We start from the raw sequence: 15499 nt of genomic DNA on the forward strand, positions 1-15499 counted from the left end.
TCGCCAGTCATGTCGAACAAGATCTATTACGTCGTAAGCTAGTATGTAAGCGAACATACCAATACCAACCATGTTTTATTCTGTTTTTTTCGTTTTCTTACAAGCTGACCATACACACCATAACACACAGGTGCGAATAAATGACAGAGATTGTGGAATGCGATCCGTCTATTTAGTAGTGCTCGTTATAATGGCATAATGATTGGTCCGCAAGAGTGTCGAGTGGGCAAATTAGTAAGAATTAGTGATATATTAAGAATTAAGTAATAGCAACTTTGAATAGCCCAGCAACTAATACTAGGCAGACGAAAGTATTTGATCTGTGTGTGGGAAGGGGGCGCAACATGAGTATTTATGGCACAAAATGGATGCACAATGACAAATCTACTAGAACAGGATGGAAGGGGGGAATGAAGATAAGCGGTGTGGGCGTGACCCATCTGTCATCATCACGAGATGTGTGACAGTAGACTACGTGTACAGTTCAGTTGCCACTACCAAATAAGATTAATGTAGAATACTGATCGGTCCGATGCATGTATGCGGCCAGTCAAACCCATACCATTACCAAGACTTTATCGAATGCGATCTAAGGGAACGGGAGATACAAAACTCATAAGGTAAGTGTTACATGTTTTGCTTCGTTACTTATTTGCGGTACGGTTGGTGTGCAACAGGCCACACACACACACACTTAACCGTAACAATACTGATGCGTTAACGTTCTTTACTGCCAGAACTACAATACGTTTCCATTTACTAGTGTTGAGTTCCCTTCCAAAACCATAACCTCAATCGTCCAACAAACGATGGAAGGTGATAGATAGATAGAGTAAGTAGGGTTGGGTGGCAAACAAATGAAGGTGGAGTAGTGATCGGCACAGGAGATAATGCGATAGTTTTACTGAAGCGAAACAATTTAACGAAAACCCACCAAACCAACCGTAAATGACCGTGTTGGTCAAACTAGCAGGAAAACAATATACTACAAGCAACATCGTCCTCGTACTTGTTATTTATCTGGAGCCTAATACTGTTCTGAACAACCAACAACACTATAGAAACCACACCAAACGACAACGACCGTCAAAGATACACCGCACTCATCGATCAACTACTGCCCGGATTATGTTCATTCTACTGCGAACAACTACTATAGCTAAACTGTAAGTAAAACCGAATGCGCTAATAGCAGTAAGTACCGACAAAACAGAGTTTGTCGTTGCCGCCTGTGATAACAGTGGAACCTACAAGCCAACGCATCAATAGTCGAAACAGAAACACACAGTTACCAATTACAGTAGACGTCAACTGCCCTGTGGAGATTACGAAGTGGTAGTGAAAGAGAGTGTGCAGGATAGATAATTCGAGAGAAAGAGAGAGAGAGATAGAAAATTCAACAAAGAAAGAGTGAGAGACAGCAAGAAAAACAGCGAGAGAATAGCAATCTAAATGAGTATGTGATTAGGAGGATTAGTTTCGTCTCGTCCTACGCACATACCTGTCGGACGGATCGCACCGCTACCCACCCTCTCACACACACACACGCATACTTAAGCAATGAGTGATTTTCTGAGTTATTCTGTACCACTGCCTGAGTGACATTTTTTTTTAAGTGCTAGCTAGTAGCTGTTGTATAGTTCCGTTTCATCCCCTTTAGCTCGCAATTTTTGTTGATCTAGTTTGTATGTATAGTGCTGTAAAATGCGCGCCAAAATGTTTAAACAATCTGTACAGCTGTAGTTTAATAATCCCGTTAGGTCATCTTTCTTCACTTAGCACCTAAAACAAAATTAAAAAATTAAGATTGGCGAAAATAAGCACGAAATTGGCCCAGACCTCTGTACCCTAGTTTGTAGATGAAAATTGGCAGGAACATGTCAGTGGTTTGACAGCTAATGTCAGTATCGTCACGTTACGCACACGTTGACTGATGTGCAAATTGTGTTGCGCGTGAGCTAAATTAAGATAACCAAAAATAACCTAAACAAACCAAAATCTGTACATTTTATGGAGGGGCAATAGACTTGGTAGTTAAATCAATTTTTAAATTATCTTTTTCCCGCATGTAAAATTTATCTTTTTTCTGTGAGAAATAAGATTTATCAGGCGACGATACTATCGAGATTAGTGGGAATGGACACAAAATCGCACCAGCGATCCAATACTGGTGGTGGGAAAAAGATTGAACAAGTGATATAAAAAGGAAAAAGACAGAGAGAAAAAAGAGAAAGAAATCAAGTAAATATTTAATAATCGGTACTGATGGATCAACATTGATTACACTTTGAATAGAAGATGTCGAATGGATAGTACCGTACTCAGCAAACGAAGTTGTTGTACCGTTCAATTACACTATTAAAAGTAAATCATATAGATAAAAGAGCAAAAAAGATACGCGGAGAGAGAGAGAGAAAGAAAGAGAAAGAGAGACAGGGTTGGAAAGAGAAAGGGGATTACTCTACGACAAGGCAGTAAGACGATACACGCAAAACAAATACTATTCGGTGTTGTGACTTACCAACTTACTTACTTATTCGTAAACATTCCACTGCAAAAAGTGATATTGGAATGCAATCGAGTGGCGGGAGGTATAGATTCTAGTGCGGGGAAAGTAAATTATTAACTATTAAAACACATGACCAGATGAGAACAAGGCGAGCACAAGGGCAGCGAATGACTGAGCGAGTGATGACGCAGTGATGTTACCAAATATAAAGATTGCGTAGGTATTTGTGTACGGATTGTAATTTTGACAGTTCTCGAACAGATGACAGCCAGTTTTAGTACAGCGAATTGTGTGAATGTAAACACTTTACAAAATAAAACAACAAACACACATGCACAGAAGCATATAAAGAATAACAATTGAAATGTACTTTTCCATTCATATGTGTGTGTGTGTGTATTTTAGAGAGCAATAATAAGTGAATATAACGTAAACAAATATATGTCACATTCACGGCAAACTGTACTAAGTACATGCGAATGTGTCAAATAGAGAGAGATAGAAAAAAATGGAAGAATGTGAACGAAATCAAACAAACGAACAAAATAGTGGTTTACTAGATGCACTAGTAGACACGAAACTGGTGACAACAAAAATCGAGACTCGACAGCAGGAGATAATTAGTAAAGATGTGTTGGAATGGAATGATTGTGATAAAGTTAAAACTATTATTAACAAAAAAATACACGCATACACTTACACCGTAACACAAGCGACAGGTAACGAAGAGATTGTTTAATTGCCGCCATAGAGAGAGACCGAAAAAAGAGAGTATGTATATGCGTGTGAAAGAGTGAAAAATAAAGAAAGAGGGACAGAGAGAGAATTTAAAATTACTAAGAGATAAAAAATGATAATTAATGTATCCCTCCTCGTAAACAGATTGGAAACTAATCCTATCGCTGCAAAGAAAAAGAAAGCGAAGAACAAAGAGAGAAAGAGAGAGAGAGAGAGAGAGAGAGAGAGAGAATGAAATAAAGAGAGAATAATTTATTAGTGCGAGTTGGATGCTAAAAAACCCGAACGAGAAGCGTAACGCTGCGTAACGCTGTGGATAACGATCGTGATCAAACGTCACGTAGCAGTTCACGCACACACTGCACAACTGTGGTACGGTACTTCTTACGACACGAAAAACACAGACAAAATTAGAATGCTACAAATGATGCCGTCATAAAAAAAATTAATCATCTACAGAATGTGGACGGTTTTTTTTGTTTTCTGTTTTTTAGTGATAAAAAGGAAGTAACAAAATAGTGTCTCGGAAAGAATATTCATATTAAGGAGCAAGCAAATACATTAAAAACCACTACTCTACATGCATTCTTCACACAAAACACGCATACACACGTATTTATTGCAGAACAATTGTAAAGGGTGTACTTTTATCGAAATGGTTTCAGACAAAACATTGAAAGGGAAGCAGAAGAACAAAACAAATGCTGCAGTGTTGTTTGTCGGGGAGCATATAAGTGAAACTAAGACTCAATTTAAAACAGAAGAAAAACGCAGGAAACAAAACAAACATAATAATTTAAAAATGAAAAAAAACAAACACATACCTTCGCGAATGGTACGTGTCGTTATATATATATATGTGTGTGTAAAACCCCGGTCGATTAGCAACCAATGGAAAGCACAAGTGAGAACAACACAAAGAAGGAAACATGCACATAAAGAAGAAAACGAAATACACACACACAATGAATGACACATGAAACAATGGAAACAACATGTTTTTTATATATTCTCCGCCCATAAGTATTCAAAACAAAAAAAATCAATTATAATGTGTGTTGTACATCTTTCGCATCTATTTCCTCTTTTGCAACGAGAGTACATAAAATTGTGACTAAAATGGAAATGAAAAAGAAAAAAATTAAAAAATCACACACACACACACAAATACAAACTAGCTCGAGTATAAATAGAGGCGGTTGTCCGTGTATTTATGTCAGATGAGTCTGAGTCTGGATGAACAAAATCAACAAAAAAAACGAGAAAATGCAAAAACAATGCGAAGCAACGAGTATTGGTATTTAAACTTATTCTGTTAACTATAAAAAACCCTCTCTTTAATCACAAACCGCATGAACACTTTTCGCCGCATGAACATATTTTATAGAGGAAACAAAAGGAAGAGAAAACAAAAGAGACAGCATGTGTGTGAGTGTATGTATGTGTGTGTGTCAACTGTGAATACGTCCGTCGTGAATGTTTCTTGGAGTGTAAAGTAATAGATGAAAAAATAAAACACACACGCACGAGCACACACACACACACACATACACACCAATACATCGACTGAGGATAAAACCAATTTAAACATGCGGCAGCGAACGAAGAAGGAAAACTAACACGTGAACACAAAAACGCACAAAAGGGCAAAGGAACAATTTTTTAGGCAATTTTTCACAAACAAAACCATCTAAAACTTATACACAAGTGCAAGGCAAATATGGAAGCAGTCTAGATCTGAGATAAATCGCGATAAACGCGTACAAACACACACACACACAACATCCCCCCGAATAAAATGGTTCATTCACGCGTTCACGCACACTAAACAAAACCCTATTTCTTGTAAGAGAAGCTTTCGGTGTCCAATTTATAAGGCAGAAATGGAAACGGTTTGTAAACTATTATGGTGAAAAGCACACACCTAAAAACCTACTGAAATACACGCCAAAAAAGCAAAATACAAAACGAGAATGAGCCGCGACCTAGACGAAGCAGTACGTGCGTTAAAACAAAAGATTTCAACGCTCGAAAAGCGAGGAACGTGTTTTTAGAGTTTTTTGTTTTACGTTTACTTTAGGAAATTATAATTGATTGTTTTTTTGGTTTGGCTTTAGGCTGTGTTTTGAATTAGATTTCAGGAAAATCATATTTAAATGATACTTTTCCCTTATATGGTTAATATATTGAGACTTTGTTTTGAATGATGTTTTTGCATAAGAAAAAAAAAACAACAAAATAATTGATCTGTTGACTTCACACTTTCCCAATTATACGGTTGTCAAAATAATGTTCAGACACACACACATACACACACGCCAAACCTACCGAAGCTCACCACAGGAACAAGCAAAGAAAAAACACAGAAACACTGCTAGTGTGCTAATAGTAATTACCGTCACGTCAAGTGCATACTGTCATTCACGACAGCATCACTCGGCACTTCCCATAGCTCGACAGACGTAAAGTAAACAATATATTGTGCAGGTCACTAACAAGAAGAAGGAGAGGAGAAAAATATGGAAAACACAATAATATTTTTTGATACGAAACATTTTTACAAAACCCGGTTTAAAGCGAAGAAAACGAAGAAAAACTTACAACGCAAACTAGATGCAAACCATCAAAACTATTCATGGATGAACATGGTGGATGAACCTTGTCTGTAGTGAATCGCACACAACCATTCAATACATAACATCATTACACGGCAAGCATCCGAAACTACACGCAAACAACTAAACCAAACCCCGATATACTTTATTTGTTGTCAGGCCTCCCCCCATCCGACCTCATTAGGTGGGTGGGTTGGGATGGGCTGTTGCGCATTCAGAAAAAAATGCACTAAGCTGCAATCGGTTTCATTTAGTTTCTACGTTTCCGTTTGTCTCTGATATCAGTCCTGGAATTGGCACAGTGGAAGAAATTAAGGTGCAGACAAACCCACACGTATACACACATACATAAATTCGAACGTCCACATAACGTCGTACTTAATTGGTACCCGAGTACGATGAGCGGTAAAGAAAAATCAGGCACAAAGGCACGTCGAAATTATAAAGACTAATTATAAAGCAAACCCGGATCAGTTTACCGAAACACGAGTAAGATGCTTTGGAGAGAGACCGAGAGAAAAATTAGTATCGCTCTGCAGGAACAACAAATACTGCAAATAAAAACCAAAAGTTAGAAATCAATTTCCTTCTTCACGAGCACCGCACTCCGAGCAAGCAAAATTGAAAATGAGACAGTTTGCTAAGAAAATTCAGTACTGATTTAGGCAAAACCAAACATTGACGTAAACCAGCGTGGTAAATTAATTGGAATAAGGCAAAACGTGAACCCAAAGTTTCAAAGCAAAAACAATTCAAATTGTCCATGAAAACAATATTTAAAGAATAATAAAATCAACGTTAGCAAGTGAATTTTCCCCGGGGTGAAGTTTTATCGCCTCCAAACTAAAACAGAGCACAATCGTGAGTGTTTTGCGCTTGGCAGTAGGGTAGGTGAGGCCTCACAGGCACATGGACTCAAAGCTCAAAGGTATGGGCACTAACGATGACGCACTAAACCAAACCACTCACACACTCCACCATTCAGTACATACAAAGTGGAGAGTCTAAAAAAGGCCACAAACACACACATTAACACACTCACACATTGTCCAGCAGAATAGGCGAAGCAAAAGTATATTAAATTATGTGGAAAATAAACAAAAAACACACACACACTTCTTAATTCTTGTTGTAATAAATGTTATATTTATTGAAAAATACTTTTCGTCTTAATGTGTGTTGACTGCGTAGAAAAAAAAAGATTGAAAGAAACTGTTCATGTTTTTTTTTGCTTCAAATGAAAGATTTCTTGTACAGGTCCAGGATGAGGAAAAGCGTCCCAGATCGAGTTGAAATACTACGATGACGAAATTTTGGACACTGTGATCACATAGGAGCAAAATTCTTCTACGGGCAAAAAGTTTACTCGTAGCTGAACAGTCAGTATTTCGGTTCCGTTTAAATCCTTTCGTTCTTTAGGGGGTTGTTCCGTAGTTCGGAGCCCTTCTTCTATTCCTCCTTCCTTCTTGTTGGGACTTGGCCACTCTTCGGTCCTCTTTGGGTGGTTCGTCGAAATGTTCGTCGGTTGACGGGGGAACGATAACTAACTTTATTCGGACATGCCACCGCTTTTATATTGTGCTGACCATGTCTCGAACTTTCCTATCACCTCACAATTCGTGCTCGATCCTGTCTGTTCGCCTATTCCACGAAATACGTATTTCGCTATCCCTTTGTTCTAGTTTGGTGATTCTCAAACAAGGATCTTATTGTTCTCTTTTTGCACACGATAGCTGTCCCGTTACCCAATTATCTTTTTTTTGTTTTCCCTATTTAACCCTAGATGGCGCTTCTCTGTGTCCTGGCTATTTGCCTTGGACGCCACAGTTCCTTTTACATGATTTTCAACACATCATGTAATTCGGACTAACGGACGATCCCCAAGTGTGCAATGCGAGCACCTGGGTAAATGTTAGCTAGGACACGAAACGCGCCACCTAGCGAAATTAATGGGTACTTACCGGATGTTAGTTGGGAACTTTAACTGGGCTAAACGAGTGGTCAATAAAAGAAGAATAGAACTTCGGTTCGGATTCCTACAACTAATTTGCACGTTATGAAGGACTTTCATGATTTATATGTATTCGTTTATTCCGACAAACAGAGTAAAAATTTGCTAAAAATATTTTTCATTACAGTTGTAGCGACAAGACTTGGTTAGCTAGGACACGAAACGCGACACCTAGGGAGAATTGGATGAACTAATAATTTAATAGTTGGGAAGTTTGGCAGGTCAACGTGAGAACAATAAGATCCTTGTTTGTAGGAGAATCACCAAAACAAAGGGATAGCGAAATACGTTTCGTGGAATAGGCGAACAAACGAAAACACAGACAGGATCGAGCACGAATTGTGCGGTGATAGGAAAGTTCGAGACATGGCCAGCACAATATAAAAGCGGTGGCATGTCCGAACAAAATCAGTTATCGTTCTGCACTCCGACGAGGAATTATTATCTCCGAATCCGCGTGTAAGAGAAATTACGTATCTCGGGAACTGTCTGTACATATTCCGCACTACGGAGGTACGCGCTTGAGGCAACGTTTTCAATCCGCAGGTATAAACACGACCCCGTTCAGCTGAAGCTTTGTAGAGCATTTTACGATGTCAATGCAATAACAAAAAAACAACGTAAAAGTGACGCCTAACAAAGCCAGAAAGACAATAAGAATTGCATTTGAATAGAAGAATAAGTTATAAATCCACAATACCGTCTGTGAAGCAACTATGAATTGTGTGAAGTTAAGATGAAACTACATAAACGAGGCCAATGTACGTTAAGTGTGGTATATTAATCCTTCCAACGCCGTGTCAATCGTACAAGGCGATATAGCATCACATATTCGGATGATGCGACGCTGAACGTGTTAAATTAGATACATTGTTGTAGTTCGCTGCGCGTTCAGTTATGGAAAGGGAGTTCCATGTAGTAACAGCCCGTGCAATATTTGGTAAGGATGTGTAATACCACCGTACCATCAAAACCCTCTTCTGAACCAAACCGTGTTTGTTTCGTACTGCCAGCATACCTTTACGACCATGATATGTACAAACTGGCGCAGGAGTTCTGCATGACTAATCCGTATTTGGAGCCGGATCGTCATTTGATGAAGGAGGGCAAATTTCCGGTAAACGTTGGACAGAAACCGCTTCAGAACGTGATGCAGGAGTTCATCATGATGGAATCGATACGTATGTCTGCACCGTTTAAAACGACACATGGTTACGAGCGGCATAATAATATCTCCCTTCATAGTATTGCAGCTAGTGAATCTTTTCAGCAGTGCGGTAAGTTTTCCGGACACCAGTTCCATCTTGGAACTGGCAGAACATTTGATCAAGGTGGTTAAATCTTCCGGAACGGGACAGGTACTGAAAGAGGTCATTTCCACGCTTCCGGTCTGTACCGATTGGAGTGAGACACAGCCATCTACTGCGCAGCCGGCACCGACTCCGATTCCACGGACTGTTGTGGAAAACGCAAGCACGGGACCAAGTATGCCAGATATATCGTTTTCAGCCGATAACCTGTTTGACCATGATCTCATCATTACGGCGTCGGATATGAGCTTCATTGAAACAATAACGCGCTGTGTAGAGCCGGATAACATGCCCGTTGTAATGGAGAACACGGAGATAAACGGACAACCGATCGAAGCTGTTAAAATTAGTGGCGTCATCCCTGTTGAAAACGTAACACCTGTGAGTGGCATGCAATCAAACCTATCTTCCACATCAACCTCCGCTTCAACGAGCGTCGTGATGACATCTCCACATCAAATTAACCAACCAAACAAACAGGCGCAACATGTTACGTTGCAGGTGGCACGTGAAAACGTACCAACGACAACGAATCCACCACCACAGATCGTCAGCAACCAACAGGTACCCAATGTGCCGAAACAGCACACCGAAAAGGTACCGGCAATGGCCAGTGCGACACGATCGAATGCAACACCGCTGGACCATCCGATCGTTCCCGGCACAGTCAGTTCCCGTTCGACCTCAAGCCGCAAACAGTCGCACATCCGCATACTGGACTTTGGCACACCGCCATACAAACGTGGCAGTCAATCGAGCTACGGTCCGTCTCGGGTGATACCGTCACCAGCCCTGGGCGTGCCTCAACAGACCGTCGCAGTGCCAGAACAGGCGGTTTCAGTGCCGAAGCTAACACCATCGACTAGTGCAGCTGTCAGAAACTTGGCGCCGGTGCCAACCGCCAACGAAGAATCCAAACCAAAGAAAATGATCGTCAAGCGACGACTACAGCTGCGCGGGATGCGAAAACGAATGAAACGAATCGCTGTCCCCAGGCTTTCCGTCAAAGAACAGCGCAGAAAGGCAGTACTAAAGGTAAGAGTGATGTAGAAAAAAAAGGAGTTTGGTTGACAGCATTTACAGGGTTTACGATTTTATCTGGCGACGTCTGAGCTCGTTCCTGCATCGATGCAATCAGAACTAGCAAAGACCCACATAGACCCACATGGCCCATTCGCACTCCATGTTGCTAGAGTTGTGACAACTAAAAATCGACTTTTCCCGCTTAACATGAGCTAATTTATATTTTTCTTTCTTTTTAGAATAAAACCGTTTCACCGGTCAATATGCATCAGAAACTCGACACCACCAACCCATCATTAAACAGTTTCAAAAGTGATCGAAATAATGTACAAACGAACGAGAACGCATATACCTCGACGCCCGCACCCACCATCAGCTTGTCACCAGGGAAAGCGTTACGGCCACTCTCAGCATCACCGCCCCCGACCATTATACCCGGTTCGCCCGCCTGTCCGGTCGATCCGTTTGCCATCTGTCCGATGACGCCACGCTTCCTTACCCGTCCACTGCAGTCGCTGTGCATGCTGTCGCCGCTGTTCGAAAGGCTCGACGCGAGTGCAATCAGCCAGATCAAATCAATCAGCCATACGAAACGGTCCAGCGACATCAATACACCCGCGTATCCAATAACGCCCGGCAATACCATCACGCCGTCACCGCCGCCGGATAGTGTACCGTACTATGAAAACGAATCCGGTGCAGTTGACAGCGCACGTAAGTCGGTCGACACGGACAGTGAGTCGTCCGTTGCATCTAAATCACAGCTAACGCTTACGGCCAGTGAGTGCAGCAAAGAGATAGCGATCACGTACGTAGAGCGCGAACGAATGCCACCAGCGGTGAAGAACGACCACAAGTTCGACGAACAGCTCTCGGCACGTATCGAGATTGACAATGGTAACCGTACGTTTCAGATTGCGGTTACACCGATCATTACATTGTATGAATATTTTCCGTAGAAAAGCCTGTATGACGCACTGTGTATACAGTCATTTCCCGAGTTACTCAGCTCTCAAATTTATTACAGTTCATGTAATTTTGTTTGTATGTGTAATTTTGAATTTGCTATTAGTTAAAGTTCAAATTTTCCCAAAAACATGTTACATTTTAATGTTATAAACATACATTTTGATAGAAATTTGCTCTAATTGTCGAAACTATCTATGCGCTTCGTATCGTAAAAAGAAGAAATCGATCCCTGGATGCATAATATAAACAATATTATAAAGAGAATTCGAGAGTTACGTGAATTTCTTTGGCACGCATTATTCGCGTAACTCGGGAAAAGATTGTTTATGCAAGTAGGTTTAATAATTAATTAAGAAATGCGCCGGTGTTTACGCGACAGGAACTTTTCCATATCCCGTCCGGATATTTCCGTCTTACTATCCGGCTTATGTGGTAAAATAAGCCACAAAAGGCAGATATCGCCAAAAAAGAAGAACAAGTTCAATCACATGTGCCTGCTTGCACAAAGCATTTTGTGTTTCACATGACTGATGCTTAACATGTAAAGAAGTGTTATTACAAGGTTTTACAATATAATACGATACAATACGGTGAGCACAACTTACTGAATCGCGCTAACGAAAAAGATGGACCGGAAGATTGACTATCAAACACAAACATATTTACTTCGTCGCCAAATTTATGTATTGGCGTGTTCAAGAGTATATTAACTATATATATGTATCGTGGTGTTAAACAAATGATGTACAGAACAGGAGTTATAAATTATGTTTAACACTAATAAATACTTGCACTTAGTTTTCATCAATTTAAATTTTGGTTCGTTTGCGCGATTCAGTTAGTTGTGCTCGCCATTTCATATCGTTACAACTGAAGAAAAAAGGTTTTGAAGGCTAGATCTAAGGAAGAGTATTCACGTTTGTGAATTCAGAAGTGTTTGGGTCTCGAATCAAGACACAATCAAATAGTGTTATGCTTAATGAATCTTTTGAGAAGAATCACTCATATGGATCTTTAGTGAGGAGTCATTCAATTCAGAGTGTCGACTCTCAATCGATTCAAACATCCACAAAAAGGTCATGAATCTTCATAGATTAATGTATCTCTCTGTAACAATTTTGAATTTAGGATTTTGTTTTCTTTTTGCTTCTGAAATAAGAATATAAAATGTAAAACTTCAATCAAACAGCACATTTTGGACAAATTTAAATTAGCAAGTTGTTTTGAAAAAATATTAATTCTGGATAATTCAAAGTTTAAAGTATAAGAATTACACCTGAATTCAGCTGCGTTCGTATCATAGGCCACTACGATCAAATCACACGCCGCTATTATCGAACCTCAATCCCTGTGATTGAAATGATGCATGATTTTTGAGGATTCATGAACCTTTGCAATAGATATTCAGATTCCGTTCAAAGATTCATTCAGATTGATGAATCTGAATCAGATTCACCCAACACTGCAACCAAACCAAGAACCATTATTTATTTGTTTACAAAATCAAACTTTCACTTTGTCTAAAGCCCGCCGCATTAAGGGCAAAATTTCAATTCCGTTGCAAAAGCCAATTACAAACCTTTCCCTTTGTTTTCGTGTTCAATTTTTGATACAAGATTAAGTATTGCGCATTCGTCGTAGACAAGGTTGAAGTGTATTATTGTATGTCTTATTTTGACGCAATCAGCAAAAATTGGTTTAATTACGTGCATTAAATTATACTAATGAATAGAAAGGTTTGCAGCCCGAGTTGGTAAACAAAGCAACCTCCCACCTGAAGAAGATCTCCCTCCAATGAAAAAAAAAAGGTTGGCTAATGCAGGGTTATCTTCAATAAACAAAAAGGATTTCAAAAACAGCTCTTCAGTTCGTGGTGCAGAAGTCAAAATCAATCTTATATCACAGCTTTTCCGACGGACGGCTAAATCAAACCACGTCGAGTTTGTTTTTTTTTCAGTTGCGTTTGTTATTAGCTCAAAGTGTATAAAATATAACAATCTTACAATTGATTACATGCCGTGGACGACCCAAGCCCTCCCGGGTTTAGCTGTTGGTAAAGATATGCGTACACGTCCTGTTCATCGGGCCGAACTACACCGGTTCCCTTGGCACCGTAACGCACCAGCAACCGGAACAGCGTCGCAACGGCAACGCGCCGCTCGGTCAGGAAGTTATACATCTTTAGCAATTGCTCCTGCAGACCGGGCTCGTTGCAGGTGAAGTATAGCAGGGGCCGTTCGACGACACATGCCACCATCAGCTGCAGTAGTGCCTTTAGTGGTGCATGGCCACCGAATGCACCGCAGCCCCAATTACCGGTGGCTATTCCAGGTGCGGGCAATCGACCCTCCAAACCATCCACAAACCCTGCGTAGGCTTTACCGAGCTCCCGACGTACTGCACGCTCCTCGTATTGGTCCATACCCGGTTGCATCCGGAGTGCATCCAGCCCGACGATGTAGCAACGTCGCCGCCCACTAGCATCGCGTGGCGTCCCATCCCGATGGTCCGCGTGAAAGGTAAAGCTGGACGCATAGTTCGCGTAGCGGCAATATTGCTCCGAACCGAGCACGAAGTACGCCTCCGTTTCCCGTAACGATTCAAACAGCAACCGACCGACCAACAGCTCCGGATTGATAACGCACCGGATCTCCTCTTGCACACAGCCGTGCCCGATAACGCCCCCGCCGAGAAACCGGTTTGCAAACACCATCTGCAACAGGCCAGTGCCCTGGTCCTCGATCGTACCGTCCGGTGACACGTGCAGTGTTGGTCGATTGCGCGCAAAGCACGCCGACACGGTGCCCCAGTCCGGAACGTGGTGCTTCGGGATGTAACGCCGCTCGTACGTCAACACACCCGTCGGCATGCGGGTGCAAACACGCCGAAAGTAGTGACATAGGCACTTGATTTTCTCCACCACTGATTGGCTGGTGCCGGCAAACAGCGGTGCAAAATTCGGCCCCGAGAAGCTTTTCGCGTGGGCCGCCTTCGGCTGGGGAAAGGTGCAGAGGAACGCATTCGCCAGCAGACATGCGGCCTGTTCCTGCGTCATTGATACAGCATGATTTTGCCATTGGACGAGCAACGGCACCGACGTTCGTATCAGCTCCGTCAGCCGAAGTGCGAGGGTCACCAGCCGGGGTAGCGTTTCACCGAAGAAAGCGGCCCGTTCGTCGTCGTCGCACTGCTCCTCGAACAGTTTGTGCAGCGCGACGAACTGAAAGTGCGCCCGGTAGTCCGGATTGTACTGCACGATCGTGTCCTCGAGCTGGTGTGAGTTTGTGATCGGTTTCGACAGTGCCCGGCACACCAGCGTCCATCGATTTTCCACCGCGTGCGACCCGTCCGCGTTGCGCATCATAACGCGCGACATGGTTGGAAGTCGTAGGGTGCCACCGGTGCTAGATGCACCCCGCGGGCTACAGTAAGGAGCCGGCGGTTTATCAGTATGTGCCTGGTACGGTAGCTCGTACAGCACCGTGTGATGTTCGTTACGTTCAATCGCGGCAAAATGACTCAGCTCATACGGATCGTTCCGGTGGTGATAAACAGCATCCAATGCACAGCCGCGCTCATCGCTCGTACATGCTCTTCTACCATCGTTTTCCTTAAGGCAATCTACAAAGAAAAGCAGAATTTTTAGCTGAAACACCGTTGGAATTCGCGAAACACTCCGTTTAGCTACGAACCGTTTGATGTACCAGCTTCCATTTTTTGGCACCGGATCAAATGACGTTATTCTGCTAGTTCCGTTCCCTGTGTATTCTCCACCTGTCCGAACTGCAACTTCTACTGCGCTTTAGCCGATTTTTGCTTAGAACAACACATAGCACATTAAAATCGAAAACATTGACCAACGAAATGATGATTTTTGTCTCGTACGACTTCGGCAACTGCAGCGTTTTCCCTGTTTGGTTTGGCATCTGTCAAAACGAGACGTCAAACGCATTGTGTTTTTGTTTTGCTGCCAACTTGGTTCTGATTCAGAAAATAAAATATGTTCTACACTATTTAGACACAGAAACTATTTTAGTAAAAAAAAAAATAGTTCGTTGAAGCAAAAACTAAGTTTAGCTATTATTCCACTACTTTTGATGTTATTTGATTTCAAGAAAAGGGTTTCTTTCTAACGTTGACAACCTCCCCGTACAGTGGCAAACGTTCACATTTCATAGCAATCGAATGTCGAGTCCACGTTATTTTGCTACGTGTAATCGCAGCATAGTATCTCATTGCCGTCAATCACCTCAACCGTTTGAATGCGAATAGCAACAATTTTACGCTACACCGCCCAATACTGCTAATAATAATTTCAACTGTA

At 41.7% G+C, this 15499-nt stretch overlaps 2 protein-coding genes across 3 annotated transcripts; one reads left to right on the forward strand and one right to left on the reverse strand.

Annotated features, from left to right (window-relative positions):
* The first annotated feature begins 8639 nt into the window (after positions 1-8639).
* On the forward strand, positions 8640-11822 carry LOC128307105 (uncharacterized). The gene is made up of 4 exons (XM_053044832.1): positions 8640-8813; positions 8887-9054; positions 9119-10218; positions 10446-11822. Exons 1-4 carry the CDS (start codon positions 8771-8773, stop codon positions 11163-11165), a joined length of 2031 nt encoding a protein of 676 aa, XP_052900792.1. The 5' UTR covers positions 8640-8770; the 3' UTR covers positions 11166-11822.
* A 1309-nt stretch (positions 11823-13131) lies between these two features.
* On the reverse strand, positions 13132-15080 carry LOC128307056 (poly(ADP-ribose) glycohydrolase-like). Of its 2 annotated transcripts, none has more exons than XM_053044774.1 (2): positions 14880-15080; positions 13132-14796 (listed from the first exon to the last, which is right to left on the reverse strand). In XM_053044774.1, the coding sequence occupies exons 1-2, from the start codon at positions 14887-14889 to the stop codon at positions 13175-13177; spliced, it is 1632 nt and encodes a 543-aa protein (XP_052900734.1). In that variant the 5' UTR covers positions 14890-15080; the 3' UTR covers positions 13132-13174. The 2 variants fall into 2 exon arrangements, with proteins under 2 accessions (XP_052900734.1, XP_052900733.1); XM_053044773.1 differs by having other exon boundaries at positions 14868-15080.
* Between the last annotated feature and the right edge of the window lie 419 nt (positions 15081-15499).

The sequence above is a fragment of the Anopheles moucheti genome, chromosome X (assembly GCF_943734755.1).
Source record: "Anopheles moucheti chromosome X, idAnoMoucSN_F20_07, whole genome shotgun sequence".
Classification (NCBI taxonomy): domain Eukaryota; kingdom Metazoa; phylum Arthropoda; class Insecta; order Diptera; family Culicidae; genus Anopheles; species Anopheles moucheti.